General features: G+C 52.9%; 2 protein-coding genes across 6 annotated transcripts; one reads left to right on the top strand and one right to left on the bottom strand.

The window, feature by feature from the left end:
- Positions 1 to 3,962: 3,962 nt before the first annotated feature.
- ZMYND15 (zinc finger MYND-type containing 15) lies at positions 3,963 to 10,092 on the bottom strand. Of its 4 annotated transcripts, none has more exons than XM_029211150.1 (13): positions 8,856 to 10,092; positions 8,192 to 8,426; positions 7,950 to 8,105; positions 7,519 to 7,679; positions 6,822 to 6,974; positions 6,421 to 6,501; positions 6,158 to 6,274; positions 5,944 to 6,032; positions 5,758 to 5,856; positions 5,440 to 5,593; positions 5,299 to 5,357; positions 5,118 to 5,204; positions 3,963 to 5,009 (listed from the first exon to the last, which is right to left on the bottom strand). In XM_029211150.1, the coding sequence occupies exons 1-13, from the start codon at positions 9,490 to 9,492 to the stop codon at positions 4,518 to 4,520; spliced, it is 2,520 nt and encodes an 839-aa protein (XP_029066983.1). In that variant the 5' UTR covers positions 9,493 to 10,092; the 3' UTR covers positions 3,963 to 4,517. The 4 variants fall into 4 exon arrangements, with proteins under 4 accessions (XP_029066983.1, XP_029066984.1, XP_029066986.1 ...); XM_029211153.1 differs by lacking the exon at positions 5,118 to 5,204 and having other exon boundaries at positions 3,967 to 4,497; positions 4,884 to 5,044; positions 5,299 to 5,402; XM_029211152.1 differs by lacking the exon at positions 5,118 to 5,204 and having other exon boundaries at positions 4,272 to 4,497; positions 4,884 to 5,044.
- CXCL16 (C-X-C motif chemokine ligand 16) lies at positions 9,219 to 13,985 on the top strand. Of its 2 annotated transcripts, XM_029211198.1 has the most exons (7): positions 9,219 to 9,452; positions 9,840 to 9,922; positions 10,534 to 10,705; positions 11,062 to 11,200; positions 11,508 to 11,590; positions 12,803 to 13,222; positions 13,674 to 13,985. In XM_029211198.1, the coding sequence occupies exons 1-7, from the start codon at positions 9,446 to 9,448 to the stop codon at positions 13,718 to 13,720; spliced, it is 951 nt and encodes a 316-aa protein (XP_029067031.1). In that variant the 5' UTR covers positions 9,219 to 9,445; the 3' UTR covers positions 13,721 to 13,985. The 2 variants fall into 2 exon arrangements, with proteins under 2 accessions (XP_029067031.1, XP_029067032.1); XM_029211199.1 differs by lacking the exon at positions 9,840 to 9,922 and having other exon boundaries at positions 9,279 to 9,452; positions 13,674 to 13,984.
- Positions 13,986 to 14,138: the final 153 nt, after the last annotated feature.

The raw sequence follows: 14,138 nt of genomic DNA, 5'->3' as shown, positions 1-14,138 counted from the left end.
CTAAAGAATATAGATGAACAGATTAAAAAAACACCCAGAGGAAATAATCAGCCAGATCCAGAATGAGGAACATTCTACAGCACAAGTGATTTAGTTTCTCATTGAATCAGTGGACTGAAAGTAAAAAAGGGAAGGTCTGTTATAGAAAAACAACAAAAAAACTTAAGAGAGATAACAACCGAAAGCCATGTGTAGATCTTATTCATTTCTTGATTGTAACAAACCAACTGTAAAAGCCATTTCTGAGATAATTCAAGAAATATGAGGGCTTTCCTGGTGGCGCAGTGGTTGAGAGTCTGCCTGCCGATGCAGGGGACACGGGTTCGTGCCCCGGTCCGGGAAGATCCCACATGCCGCGGAGCGGCTGGGCCCTTGAGCCATGGCCGTTGAGCCTGCGTGTCCGGAGCCTGTGCTCTGCAACGGGAGAGGCCACAACAGTGAGAGGCCCGCGTACCACAAAAAGAAAAAAAAGAAAAGAAACTTGAATATGAACTGGGTATTGTGATAAGATATTAAAGAATAATTGTTAATTTTATTGGGTATGATAATGGCATGGTGGTTACATTTTTTAAAAGACTTCATTAGTTATAGATGCCTATAAGTGAGCTAACTGATGTCTGGGGTGTGCCTTAAAACACTCTGGGAAACAGCTGGGGGCGTGTGATATTGTGATGTAAGAAATACATATTTTGGTCTTCATCCCAGATTCTTGGCTCAAAAGTGTGGAAAACCCTTGGAATTTCCTGAGTGATAAGAGGTGAGAGGAGTGTCTTTTGTTATACATAACAGGCCCCTTTGACTATACCTGAGTTTATGTTAATGAGGTGACTCTTGGTGGGTCCTGGATAGCTTTAGGATTATTCCTCAGGAATAACCTCCTGTGTGTCTGGTTGGCGTACAGCCATCTATGATTGTTTAATAGTGAACTGGGGATCCTGTATCAACCCAAACGTGCTGTTCTATCCTGAGCACTTATAAACAAAGATACTGCCCCTCAATTAGTCACTCTCACAATCCATTTTAGTAAAGGTCCTGCAGGAAGCTGATGATACCAATCTACAAAATGAAGCAACTCCTTCACAACTATATTCCTGGTTTCAGTAGATCCTTGGTTTTTGCCTTCCCCCCATGCTGACTACATTCTTGGTGAGCAGAGGCCTTAGAGGTACTTTCTGTTGTCCCAGCCTAATTATTTACTGGATAGCTTTGAGGCTGGTGGCCAAAACTCAGACTGACTCAAACCCAAGCTTAGCCTAGCACCAAAGTCCAAACCAGAACTCTTTTCAAATTTCATTTTAGCTATTACAAATAATTACCAAGGGATTGTATATTTCACTTTTTTTCTTATTGGTTTGCATTTCCTTATGCATCTAGTGAAACAACTGCCTGGGAGTTGAATCCAATTTTAAATTCCATTTGTTACTTTTACCTTTAGTAACTGAGTGCAGCACAGCTGCTGCTCCATGCCATGGGTGACCACGTGGCCACCCAGGAATCAAAGGTTCTGCATCTCCCATCTTTTTATCCTTTCTCCTCTCAAACCACATATTTCTGTGAGCTAGGGCCAGTCTAGCTAATCTCACTTCTGACACCAACTATTAGCTGTTTTTACTAATAGCACTTTTGACACCAAATAGGTGTTTTGTTTTTGTTTGTTCTCTCACACCAACCAATTCTCCAACTACCCTGACACCAACTGGGTGTCCTACAATTCAATCAATTCTTTTTTATTTTTTAAATAGGGTATGTATGTATTTATTTATTTATTTTGGCTGCGTTGGGTCTTTGTTGCTGCACACAGGCTTTCTCTAGTTGTGGTGAGCAGGGGCTACTCTCCGTTGCAGTGCATGGGCTTCTCATTGCAGTGGCTTCTCTTTTTGCGTACCACGGGCTCTAGGCACATGGGCTTCAATAGTTGCAGCACACGGGCTCAGTTGTTGCAGCACGTGGGCTCTAGAGCGCAGGCTCAGTAGTCGTGGTGCACAGGCTTAGTTGCTCGACGGCATGTGGGATCTTCCCAGACCAGGGATTGAACCTGTGTCCCCTGCGTTGGCAGGCAGATTCTTTACCACTGCACCACCAGGGAAGTCCCAATTCAATCACTCCAGACACGGAATTTTTCCCTTTCTATACTTTGTGATAAGAGTCATTAAGCCCGGCCCAGAGTGAGCACAGACTGCCACAGGTTAAGGGCTCAGTCCTAAAAGACTGCCCCCACTTCAGATGCTAATTGCAAGCCCTGGGCCCTCTGACCAACTGACTATAAACAGGCTTCCTGTGATCTCCTTCTCAGGTTCAATAATTTGCTAAAATGGCTCACAGAACTCAGGAAAACAGTTTACTAATTATTACTGGTTTGTTGTAAAGGAACTGCAAAATGGAAAAGAGGTATAGGGCAAGGTGTGGTGAGGGAAGAGGGGGTAGCCTGGAGCTTCCATGTTCTCTCCAGGTGTGCCAGCCTCAGTACCTCAGTGTGTTCATTAACCCAGAAGCTCTCTGAACCCCATCGTTTAGGGATTTTTATGCAGGTTGCTTGGTGATTAACTTAATCTCCAGCCTCGCTCCTCTCCCTTGGAGAGTAAGGGGTGGGGCTGAACGTTTCAGCCCTCTCTAATCATGCCGTTGGTTCCTCTAGTATCTAACTTCCATCCTGAAGTTAAATAAGGGCCCACCTAGAGTTACCTTATTAAACTCAGGTATGGTTGAAAGCGGCTTATTATGAATAACAAAAGATGCTCCTCTCACCTCTGTCACTCAGATTATAGAAGCTCTTGTGCCAGAAATGGGGCACGCAGACCAAATATATATTTCTTATATTATCACATTATCACAGGGAGTAATAATAAAATTTGAAAAATGTTGATAATTGTTGAAGCTGGGTGATGGGCACATAGAGATTCATTATGCTGAATCTTCTGGGCTTTTGTGTATATTTGGAAACTTTGATAATAAGATAGTTCTAATAAAAGAGGATGACAGAAAGAGAAGCAACTTACAAGCCATACTAAAGAGTCTGAAATTTTAAACTTTTTTTTTTGAAATAATTTTAGATTTATAGGTGGGGTGCAAAGACAGTAGAGTGTTCCCAAATACTCCTCACACATCTTCCTTATTACTTCTTCTATAACCACAGCGTGTTTATCAACACTAAGAAATTAGCATTGATACAATACCATTAGCTAAACTGAAAACTTTATTTGAATTTCCCCAGTTTTTCCATTAATTTTTTTTTTCTGTTCCAGGGTCCAAACCAGGATACTGCATCGTATTTAGTTGTCATGTCTCCTTAGTCTCTTCCAATCTGTCACCGTTTCTTGGTCTTTCTTTGCTTTTCGTGACTTTGATGCTTTTGAAGAATAGCAGTCAGGGGTTTTGTAGACTGTCCCACAGATTGGTTTTGTCTGGTGTGTTCTCATGATTAGTCTAAAGTTATGGATTTGGGGGAAGAACACTACAGAGGGGATGTGGCCTTATTGCATCATGTCAGGGAGCATGACATCAACATGACTTCTTATTTCTTGTAAACCTAGTCACTTGGTGCAGGTGGTGTCTGCCAGGTTTCCCCACTATTTTTCCCTTTCTATACTTTGTGATAAGAGTCATTAAGCCCGGCCCACACTCACGGGGATTTTAAAAGTAGAGGAAAGTTCATTGAAGGGATTTAAGCAGGGAGTAATGTTTCGAATGTCTGTTTTGGAAGGAACACGAGATATGGTGGCATTTGCAGTGGGACTGGACATAAACTGCTGGATGTTGAGTGACCAGCAGCCTGACTCAGCTGGAGCTGGTTCTTTATGGGCCATGAAGGATGAGAGAAGGTGGAGTCAGGGATGGCCATGAAGTTTCTAACTTGGACAGTTGGGTGGCTGGGGTCTTTCACTGACTCTAAACCAAGGTTGTGAGTGCCCCTAGGAGGTTGCATGCCTCCCCTGCCCCCGCCCCCGTCCCCTCTCCCCCCCAGAGAGAAGCCACTTTCTGTTTCTTGGTCTTGCTTGACTCGGATCCGGTCCCTGCCTGTTACTGGGGCCGGAAAATGCCTTGTCAACACACACATTAGAAGAAGTTTGGGATTACCCAGGAGGGCAGAATCCCAGAGGGGACAGCTTTCGAGGAACTGAAGAAAGATGGAAGAAAATGTCATCCGTAAATCCTTTAATCCTCTTTCCATTTAAGGACCCAGTTATGAGCGTTTGACTCAGTGGTTTCAAACAAGTAAGTTTAATTACCTTTCGTGTTCCACCAACTGGCCTCCCCCTCGGCCTCGCCTGTTTCGTGTTCCTTTCTGAGGCGTGTTAGGAGAGGGGGTGGACTTTACCTCTCCGCCCTCACCTCCGCCGGCGGGCCCCCCGCCCAGGTTTCTTTTCTCCTCGGCGCCTACGGGCGGGGGCGGGAGGAACGGTAGGAGTTGGGGCGGGAGGCGCGGGCCCTGGCGCCGGGCGGGCCCAGCTCCCTTGCGGAGGCTTGTAGACCAGGTGGAAGATGAAGGCGTTGCAGTACCTGAGGGGGGCGTGGCGCCGTCAGGGGCGGTGCCAAGAGGCCGGGATTTTCCCAAGGCGCGGAGTTTGTGGGCTCCGAGTTTCAGGGGGTGGGGCTAAACTTAGGGCTCTGCCAGCCCGAGCGGAACCTGGCTTTTTTTTGCTGAGGGGTTGGGGCCGGGGGGGTGGGGGTGGTGCGGGGCTGGGAAACGAGGAGTTGGAGAGATTTTTGTGAGCTGGATCTAAAGAGGGGTGTGTGGGCGTTGTCGAGACCCTCCAGCGGGGGTGGTGGGAGTGCGGGCGGCGAAAGCAGGGTGTAGGGCTGGGCCAGGAGGGTCCCAGGACCGCAGAGACGAGGGTAGCGGTGGGCCTTTCAGGATGCGTGGCCAGAGAGTAAGAAGGCCTTACCAGGGCATACAGTTGTCCGCCGCTCTGAGGCGAAAGGGGGAGCGGAAAGGGTTGGGCTGTGGAGGGCTGGTGCCCCCTCCCGTGGCCACCGCCATGGTCTGGTCGTCCATCACACAGCCGTACTCGCTGCTCTCGGTGAAGAAGGCCGGCACTCGGAGGGACTGGGGTGGGGGTGGGGGTGGGGGTGGGGGCGGGGCCTCAGACACTCTCAGAAAGGATCCCAACCACACGTACCTCCCGAGGACCCAGGCGGACCGGGATGGGGAGAGGCACGAGGCAGGCACAGAGGGGGGCAGGAGGACCCGTTGGCACACCCCAGGTCTGTAGAGCGGATGATGGGGAAGAAGAGACTTTCAGAAAAGGAGGAGGGACCGGGCAGGAGGTGAGAGAAGGTCCCTTTTGTCCCATCCCCCACCTGTAACCGGGGCAGCGAGCTCAGCCAAGTGTCCTTTAGACCAAAGCCAGAGTTAAATCCTGCGGAGGAAAGGAGAGCAGGGAGAAGCTGGCTCCCAGGGCCTCCTCCGACCTCCCCCATGCTCCTACCCCAGGCGCTTACCGATAACCAAGTCAGGCTTGGGCCCCTGGAGCAGGTGGTAGGGCCGTGCAGACACCTTGATCTGCAGGTCCCTGCGGCTCCCCTTCTCCTTAGTCCCAGAGCTTAGCCGTGCTGATACCCCGGAACCAGGACGGACAGATACTTCGAGGTCATCCTGGGGAGTTTGGAGTGGGGTGGAGAAGCCAGTGGAAGTTTTGGTACTGGGAGATGCATCAGGTAAGACGGGGAGAGGAGGCAGGGATCGGAAGGGCAGAGCCCAGCTGGGAGGACAGCAGGAGGGTTAGGGCTAAAGAGCAGGGCACCCCCCTCAGCCCTCACCCTCTGCAGGGTAAAATTCTGCTGGTCACTCTCAGGGGGCAGGCTGTCACCCACAAACTGCAGCTCCAGGGCCACGTGGGGGAGCAAGACCAAGAGCTCCTGAAGGGCAAAGAGGACAGATCTGGGTCCCACCCTGCGTCCACCTCCACACCCAAATGCTCAACCCTCAGGCCTGGAGGGACTTACCCAAAACACCATGATGAGGTCAAACTCCTTCCCAGCCTCCATCACGTGGATTTTCAGTGACTGTTTGTTCTGGATGTTGAGCTCAGGGACTGGGTGATAAGCTAGTCATTTAAGAATACGGTCTCCTCCTCCCCTCCCTCCTGTCCCCTACCTCCCCCCCCCACCCCGGCCCTCCTGCTCCACGCACTCCTCCCCCTGCCTCCGCCCTCCTTACAGGACTGGGGCACCAGATGGGTGATGACGTAGTACACAGTCAGCGGGTAGGTGAGAAGCACAGCCATGGGGGAGTCCAAGCTGAGCCCCCGCCATGTGTAGTAATCCTGCCACGAGCCTGGGGAGAGTGGGTTACTGGGGACCTTGCCCCAGGCCTGGACCCCCACCTCTCCTGTCCAATAGCCCCTTTTCTCGGCCACCGAGTCTGCTGGCCCTCCAGTCCCCGTCCCTACCCCTAGCTCCCTCAGGGCCCCTCCAGCTCACCAAAGAGGCCCCTGGGTGGATCTGGGGGCACAGGAGGCATCAGAGCAGGCCCATCCCCCTGAAGAAGCTGGTAGGGATCTCCTGAGAGGATGAAAGAAGAGGAGCCTGGTGTCAGGGAGGTCTCCACCTGGCCTCTTCCTTCTTCCAAAGGAGCTGTGTTCCCTGAGAGAGGGCCTGGAGCTGCAGCAGGAGGAATGGGGAGCTGCCTAGGGATGGGGCTTCTGGATGGGCTGGGCAGGGGTGACTTTTCTGAGGGTTGAGGAGAGGCATGAAATGCCCTGGTGGTGGTGGTGAGGTTTGGTGTGTATGTGGAGGGGTTATCTAGGACCCGGACAACTTTTTGCTCTCCCGTCCTTCCCTCTAGTCTGAGGGACTTATGCCTGGAGAGAGGCCCCACACACCATTGAGAAGAACGCTGAGGGATGGCGTGCTGCCCCTTGGGTGCCCGGGGGTGCCAGGGCCTGGAATCAGCATGCTGAGCTGGGTCCAATAGCCACGAGTGAGGCCTCGTGAGGCCAGGAAGGCCTCCTTGTTAAAGGTTTCACTGGTCACCTCTGGAGAAGGATGAGGGGAGGGGTTGAGGGCCTGGTGGCCAGGATTCCAGACTTTGGCTCTCCTCAGTCTCTCCCCAGGACCCTGAGTCTGAGTCTGGTTCTAGTCAGGCAGAGAACTATTAACATTCCTGAGTGTCTACAGCGTAGCCCAGAGAACCCATATAACAATTCCATGGGTTTTAACATTTGTTAGTCTGCCCATTTCACAGTTGAGGAAATAGCTCTAAGAAGTAAAGCGATTTGTTTCAGGTCACCAGTTAGTGGTGAAGCTGAGAAGAAAGTACTTGAATCCCTACTCCCGAATCCCATAAGTTCTCTCAGGGACCAGGGCGCTCAGTTCTCAGCTCCAGAGATGCTGTGTCCAGCCCCAGGGGTCTAGCCCCCAGCCCCAAATACCCAGCACCCAGCTGTTATTCCAGGGATCTAGATTCCAGCCCCAGGCACTTAGCCTTCAAGCCCAAGACCCTGTTCCCAGGCACCTGGGGCCCCAGTTCCAAAGACCGGGTGCCACTTTCCCCCACCCATCCTGACCTTCTTAGGGTACCTGCGGTGTAGGTAAAAGGCAGAGTTCCCAGTTCTCCGGCCCGCTCCATGAAGGCTGCAAGCCTTGGGCACCAAAATCGATGGCTCACATCATCTGGGGATCGCTTCCAGTCAGCCTGGAGACAAGCCTCTCCGCAGTACAAGACAGCGCCACACTGGGGGCTGGAGTCACGGGGGGTGGGGGGGGGGGGGCACTCAGTGTTGGTGTCTGTAGGTCCCCTGTCTGCTGTCCATCTGTCCTGCGGCTGCCCATACGCACTCAGTCTGTTTGTACTCTCTCTGCCTATAACAGCTTTTTTTTGTGTGTGTCATCTTGTTTCCCTGTCCGTCACTCTGTCTGTCTGCAGGCCCCCCCCCCCAGCCTGCTTCCTCTCTGTTTGCCTGACTGTTGGGGTCTTCCTTCCGCTCCCTCCATCTCTGCAGGCTGCTCACCAGGGGGTTAGCTTCACTTCAAAGCTATGCCTGTGACAAACATGGCAGTTTCGAGCCCGAAGGGAGGCAAAGGTGAAGCCGGGCCGGGGACCCCATGTCCGCATCGGGGTCTTGGCTAGCTTCACTTTCAGCCTTGGGACCAGATTCTCCAGCTCCCTGAATGGGGGTGGAGACGGCATCAGGCTGGGGGGCTCAGGAGCCCAGGGCCCCAGGCTTCCCCACCCTCTACCAGGTTTCTGTACCGATGCAGCTGGGCGTCTCCCACAGTAAGCTTTCGGGGCTTTCGGGGGTCTCCAGAGCCCATGGGACAGGCCATGCTGTGGCAGAGGAGAGCATAGGCCCGAGGAGCCAGGTTCTGTGTCCCTGAGCCCCTGCCTGCACTCCCCTGCCCTCCATCCATCAGCAGGTCAATGCCCAAGATGGTGCCATGTTCATCCGTCACCAGTAGGAGGCAGGAAAGGTGCAGGGGGGCCGCCTCTGGGGAAAAAGGGAAAAGTCGGGGGCAAAGACTGTCAGGGTCAGGGATACCAAATCAAATGCCCACGGGGACTAGGAGACTGAGCGAAGGGGACTAGGGAGAGAGGGCACGCCTCATCGGAAGGGGACTGCGGCTACACAGAACCAGCATTTGCTGCTGGGTGGAAATGTGGGCCTGCTGTGGGAACTTTACATTTTTTTTAAGGGGTAGCTCCAGAATTCTGGAAGTTTTTTCTTTTAATGTTTAAATGTTGGCTCAAATTTTAAAAAACAAAGAACATTGTGGATCAATGAAGACACCTTTTTAGGCCACATTGGCCTGAGGGCCACCCATTTGTGACTCCTAACTGGATTCTGAGGGGCAGAGGAGGGCTTTGAAGGGGAGTATGCCTGGGCAGGGGCAAGGCAGGGCCAGCCCTGCGTTCTTACCACTTCTCTGTCCCTTTCTCCTCTCAGGCCTTGGTTTGTCCTCCGCTCTGTCCTCTTGGCAGCCGACCTCGCCACCTCCTGCCTCCTGCTGGGCCCCGTCTGCCTCCCCTGGGGGGTTTGCTTCCCGTGGGGACTCCCTGCTGGTAGGGGCTGGCTTCCCATCCGCCTCTGTTTCTACTTTCTCGGTGCCTGCGCCCTCCTCCTCTCCCCCTTCCTCCAGGTTGACAAAGCTGACATAGGGGCTTAGGTCCCGCAGGTGGAGTGGGGGCTCGTCTCCCAGGAGCTGGGCAGCCCCCAGGCCTGGTGCAGGGCCTGGCTCTGCCCCTTGCCCCAGGCTGATGCCCACACTACGGTTGGGCAAGACGTGGAGCACCCAAAGGGCGCGGTCCTGGGGCAGCCTTCTGATCTGAGCCTCCAGCTGCCACCAGCAACCCTCCGGGCTGGTTCTCACGGCCCCGCGCTCCGCCACGAACTTGTGGAACCAGCCAAAGAGGAGGGCAACGAAATCAAGGAACTCATCCCGGTATCCAGACACAAACTCCATGTCTTCAGGGAAACAAGGCCTGGGCCCAGACTGAGCAGAGGGAGGGATGTATGGTGAGAGAGAGGTACTCGGGAGAGTTTGGGGCTGGGTCATAAAATGGGGGAGATTGTGGGTTTGAGGGTCACTTAGGGTGGAATCTATGTATGAGTGTTAGGAGTGAGGAAGGAGTTTTCAGGGCGGAGGATGGGAATTCAGGGTGAGAATGGGGTCCAGACTTGAAAGTGGGTGATAGGGTTAAGGATGACTGGTCGGGAGGGAGATGGTATTTGGGGCTCAAAATTTGAGGCTCAAACCCTCAAAGGTAGGGTTTGAGTTGAGGATAGAAGTGGGAGAGGGCTAATCCTATGGGCAAGGGTTTGGTGAGGAGGGAAGAGTTTTGGATTCGTCTGTGGGGTGTGGGAGGAGGGGGACAGGAGCTAGGGCATCTTCGGCTTGGATAGGTTTGGCGGTGAGCCCCGGTACACCTAGCCCCTCCCGTCCGGTCCGCTACTCCGGTACCTGCAGCCGCCACCACTTTTCGAAGGTAAATACCTCGGGGTGGGGCGTGACGTCAGGCTGCCCGAGCCCTCCGCCGGCTCCTTGGGTTGCCACGCCCCCTGTGTCTTGCGCGGCGCAGAGGCGCTCAGGGCAGTCAGTGTGCTGCTGGGCGCGCGGACTCGTCTGCCGCGGTCACTCCAACCATGTGACTGGATCCGTGACTGGATCCCGGTGCGCCGGACCCGAGCCCGAAAAGTGAAAGCCTCTCGAAGGAGGAGGTCCAGCGGACTGACCTGTGGAGGGAGGGCGGGCGGGCGGGCGGGGCTGACATCCCCGGGCCGAACCGGATCAGCCTAGTGGGCAGTGCCCGCCCGCCGCGCCTGGACCTGCAGCCTGGACTTTCTTCCGCTTTCTTTCGCCTTCTTCAAACATTCCTGGCTGCCTCCTCGACGGGGCACTGGGCTGGGTGCGGGAGCGCGGGCAGAGGCGCTCCGCCTCCCGGAGTTTCCCCGCCGCCCCAGGCTGGCGATCACGCGGCTACAACGGTACTGACCGCACTTACTGGTTCGAGACGGTGAGGGCGCCCAGAGGGAGGCGCCGCCACCTCGCGCCTCGCCTCGGCCCGGCCTTGGTGCCGACGGCCGACGTCTCCCGCAGAATCTCAGGCGTAGCGGGAGAAGGAAGCGAAAGCCATTGAGAAACCGGCTGGACGTCAGGCTCCGGAGCACGTCTGGGAGTCAGACAGGGCGAGACGGGTCCGAGATGATGCTGAGCTGGGAACTCCAGATTCTCTTGCTCCTACTCTTTCTATTGTGCCACACTCCTCCAGGTTCGTCAGGGGCCCGGCTGGTGCCCAGATCCCCGAATCCGGGGAAGGGGATGGGGGGCACGAGGGCCGCGGGGTTGAGTTGAATAAGTGGGGAACCAGGGTCCCCAAGGCAGCCGGGGCAGGGGGAGGGCCAGCTGCCTGGGGTTGGGGACGGGCTGGGGAACACCAGGGCCCAGGTGTGATTATGGACGTGTTTGGGGAGTGTGATGTGTGAGTTGAGCCCTGGGGGTGGGAGGGGCTCAGATCCCCGGGTCTAGGGGAGAGGCTGCAGTGGGGCTGTGGGTTGGAGGCTAAGTTTACCGCTGCGTGAGCCCCTGAACCTGGGAACCTGTGCTGACCACCTCGGTCCCGCTCAGGCGATGGCAATGAAGGTAGCATCGCTGGCAGTTGTCCCTGTGATAGAAGAATTTCTTCCCACTCCCCTCCTAACGATCAATACATGGGACATCTCCGAAAATACCTGAAAGTCTATCAACGTTGCTCTTCCTACGTCAGGTAATCTCACCCACCCCTGGGAGCGCAGAGCCTCCGGGTGCCTCCAGGACCCTCTCTGGTCAAACTTGAACTCCTTCTGGGAGGACCCCTAGTCCCTTCTATAGTCCGCATAACATTAGGTTATGTGTGCCCTAATTCTCCACACCTTAGTTTCCCTGTCCCGCCTGGAATTTCCCAGTCCCGGCAGAAACTGCTGAATCTTGGCAGTGACCTCACTTCTTTGGAACGAGGAAAGAGCTGGGAAAGTGGGGGGAGGGAAGGGGGGCGGAGATTGGAGACACAGCTGAGACCACGTCCTTCCTTACAGGTTCCAGCTACCTTTGGGAAATGTGTGTGGAGGCAGCAGTGACCGGTGGGTCCACGAACTGATGCGCTGCTTTGATCGTGAAGGTGAGTGCGTTCTCCCTCCTCCCCAGGCTCTGTCTCCAGGGCTCGGCCGCCTCCACCTTACACTTTTCTTTGCCTCAGCCCTTTCCCCTTTGACGCCTCACATTCCTATTCTGTGTACTTTCACTTAAGTCCCTGTTTACCAGAAATCACTCACCGTCACTTCCAGGATTTTTGCCAATTCATCCTATCACCTGTGCATTTACTTAGTGTTTTCCTTGAAATCAAGGCACTATTTTTATTTTCCAGTAATTTATTATGGAAATTTAAAGACATATATAAAAGTTGAAAGATTTGTACAGTGAATATCCATATACCCACCACCTAGATTCTATAATATTTGATTTTTATATTTTATGTGTGTACATAATAAAGCAAATATATTTTATATTTTACAATATCGAGTCTACAGCATTTTAACTATATTTGCTCTATTGCACGCCCATCTGTCTATCCATCCCTCTATTCCTCATCAACCTGCCTAATATTTTTTGGTGCACTTCCAAGTAAGTTGCAGGGTTGACTATACTTTATCCCCAGACATTTCATCATGTATATTATTAAGGAGGGTTTTATATTTTATTGTACCTTTTTTTTTCTTTTAAGGTAAAATTTACAAACAATGAAACGAATAAATCTTAAATGTACACAGCCACTTCTGAAAAACTTAATGGCAACTAGTCCTAAGCAGGAACATCTGTGAAGTCACAAATTTGATATGCTGGTTGTATTTTTCTCCTAAAATAAATACACAACCACTAAGACACAAAGTGTTCTTCCAGGTCCCAGCTAAAGTTGTCTTCTGTAGCATTGGTGGTACCCATACTGCCCTTTGGCTACGTAGACCTACCTTATTCATTTACTCTTCCTGGCTACTCTGGCCTTTAGTACTAAAATTATCCCTGCTTTACAGCTGAAAGAAATGAATCCCAGAGAGGTTAAGAGACAAGGGGCAAGGTCACAGCTACTTTGTAGCAGAGCCCGGGTTCCAACCCAGGTCTCCTGACTTCCCTGTTCAGAATGCATGCTCGCCCCAGTGGTTCCATGTTGTGGTTTGCTCACTTCCATCTCCCCATGTTTCCCCTCTGCCCCTGCCTTTCTTTCCTGGCATTTAGCTGTTCCCTTGATGTTCTCCTTGACCCACTACCCTTCCCTCTATCTAGTTCTTCAGCTTATCCCCTCATAGCCCTGATTCCTCACTTCTTGCTTCTTCAGAATGTGGACGTGCTCACGCCAGGAGTGTGGCCCGCCAGGGACATGTACCTCCCCGCAGCACCCAGGTTCCTGAGCCCACAGAAAACACACCTTCAGCCACGGGCACCCCCGCACAGAAGTACCTGCCATCCACCCTGCAGCCTACCCAGCAGCCCACCCCTCCAGAAGGAGCACCTTCATTGGACCAAAAGCTCATCCACACCAATGAGACTACCACTTACACTTTGGGCCACCATCTGGGGGCAAGGCCTGGGGCCAAGGGGAACCAGAGGCAGCTGGGAGAGAATGTGGGTCCTGCAGCTGGGACATCAGCCATGGTGCCAGTGCTGTCCCTCTTGGGCATCGTTTTCCTCCTCACTGGAGCCCTGCTCTACATGCTGTGCGAGAAGAGGAGGGAGCAGTCACTGCAGTGTCCTCCAGGTAAACTGGGCCTCTGAACCCCTCCTCCAGGGATCCAGAGGCTCCTTGGTAGGGATCGTGCCCACAGTAGCTCTCAGGCCGGCAAATGTGGAGGCTGCCTGCACCACGGACAACAGGCAATGAGGGGAGAGTCAGCCAGACTACAGAATGGGGAGGGAGGGAAGCCACCATAGGCCCAGGGACCAGTGCATGGCCTTCAAAGCCAGGCAGTGCTTGAGCAACATCAAGATGGCAGCTAGAGCAGACGAGTGGGAGGTGAAGCGATGGAGGAAGGTGGGAGCTATTCGTTCAGTTCACACATCTTTATTGAGCACCTACTGTGTACCTGATCTGTAGTCAATGTTTTGGAATCTGATTCCCCAGTTCAAGCTATCACCCCTTGCCCCCCACTCCCCCCGCCCAACTTCCCTTGATCTCAGAGCTCATCTCTCAATTTCTTTCTCTTTTCCAGATTTGCACCTTCATTATGTGCGTGTGGCAGCAGACGCCAATGCTTAAAGAATGGAAGCTTGTGAGGGCAGATTACGATTTATTCAGTATCAAATGCAGTTAATATACTAGAGCAATCCCTGGCACATGGCAGGCACTCTCTACATATTTGTCGATGTTTAATATACAACTAACCAGCCACCGCCCTCTCTTAGACGTTCCCTCCATTTTTTTTTTCTATGCTGTAATGTAAAATCACCTCTTATACTAGATATCTTGTACAAATTCTATATGTGGATTTTTTAACTACTAAAACTTATTTTTATAATTATTGACTCTTCTTTCTGCAGACATTGGTCTCATGCCCTTGCCCCCTTACCATGATTCCTGGCTTCAGCTTCTCTGCTGATGGCCACCTGACACCTTCCCCCTCAGCGCATCCCCCAATCCCTGCCAACCTCCTCGTCCCAAGTCCCTTGTGTCTTGT

Source organism: Monodon monoceros, unplaced genomic scaffold (assembly GCF_005190385.1).
Source record: "Monodon monoceros isolate NGI ecotype Baffin Bay Population unplaced genomic scaffold, NGI_Narwhal_1 Super_Scaffold_9, whole genome shotgun sequence".
In the NCBI taxonomy this organism is placed as follows: Eukaryota; Metazoa; Chordata; class Mammalia; order Artiodactyla; family Monodontidae; genus Monodon; species Monodon monoceros.
Note: the sequence above shows the minus strand (reverse complement) of the source record. Positions and strands in the feature narration are given on the sequence as shown.

Bases quoted from the DNA above. Each gene is read 5' to 3' on its own strand.
- ZMYND15 (XM_029211150.1), bottom strand. From the start codon at position 9,492: ATGACCCAGCCCCAAACTCTCCCGAGTACCTCTCTCTCACCATACATC. The intron at 5,594-5,757 runs GTGAGGGCTGAG...CAAACTCCCCAG, and splicing joins AGAATTTTACCCTGCAGAGG to GATGACCTCGAAGTATCTGT. The intron at 5,010-5,117 runs GTACGTGTGGTT...CACCGAGAGCAG, and splicing joins TCCGCCTGGGTCCTCGGGAG to CGAGTACGGCTGTGTGATGG.
- CXCL16 (XM_029211198.1), top strand. The intron at 9,923-10,533 runs GTAAATACCTCG...CGTCTCCCGCAG, and splicing joins GCCGCCACCACTTTTCGAAG to AATCTCAGGCGTAGCGGGAG. The intron at 10,706-11,061 runs GTTCGTCAGGGG...GGTCCCGCTCAG, and splicing joins ATTGTGCCACACTCCTCCAG to GCGATGGCAATGAAGGTAGC.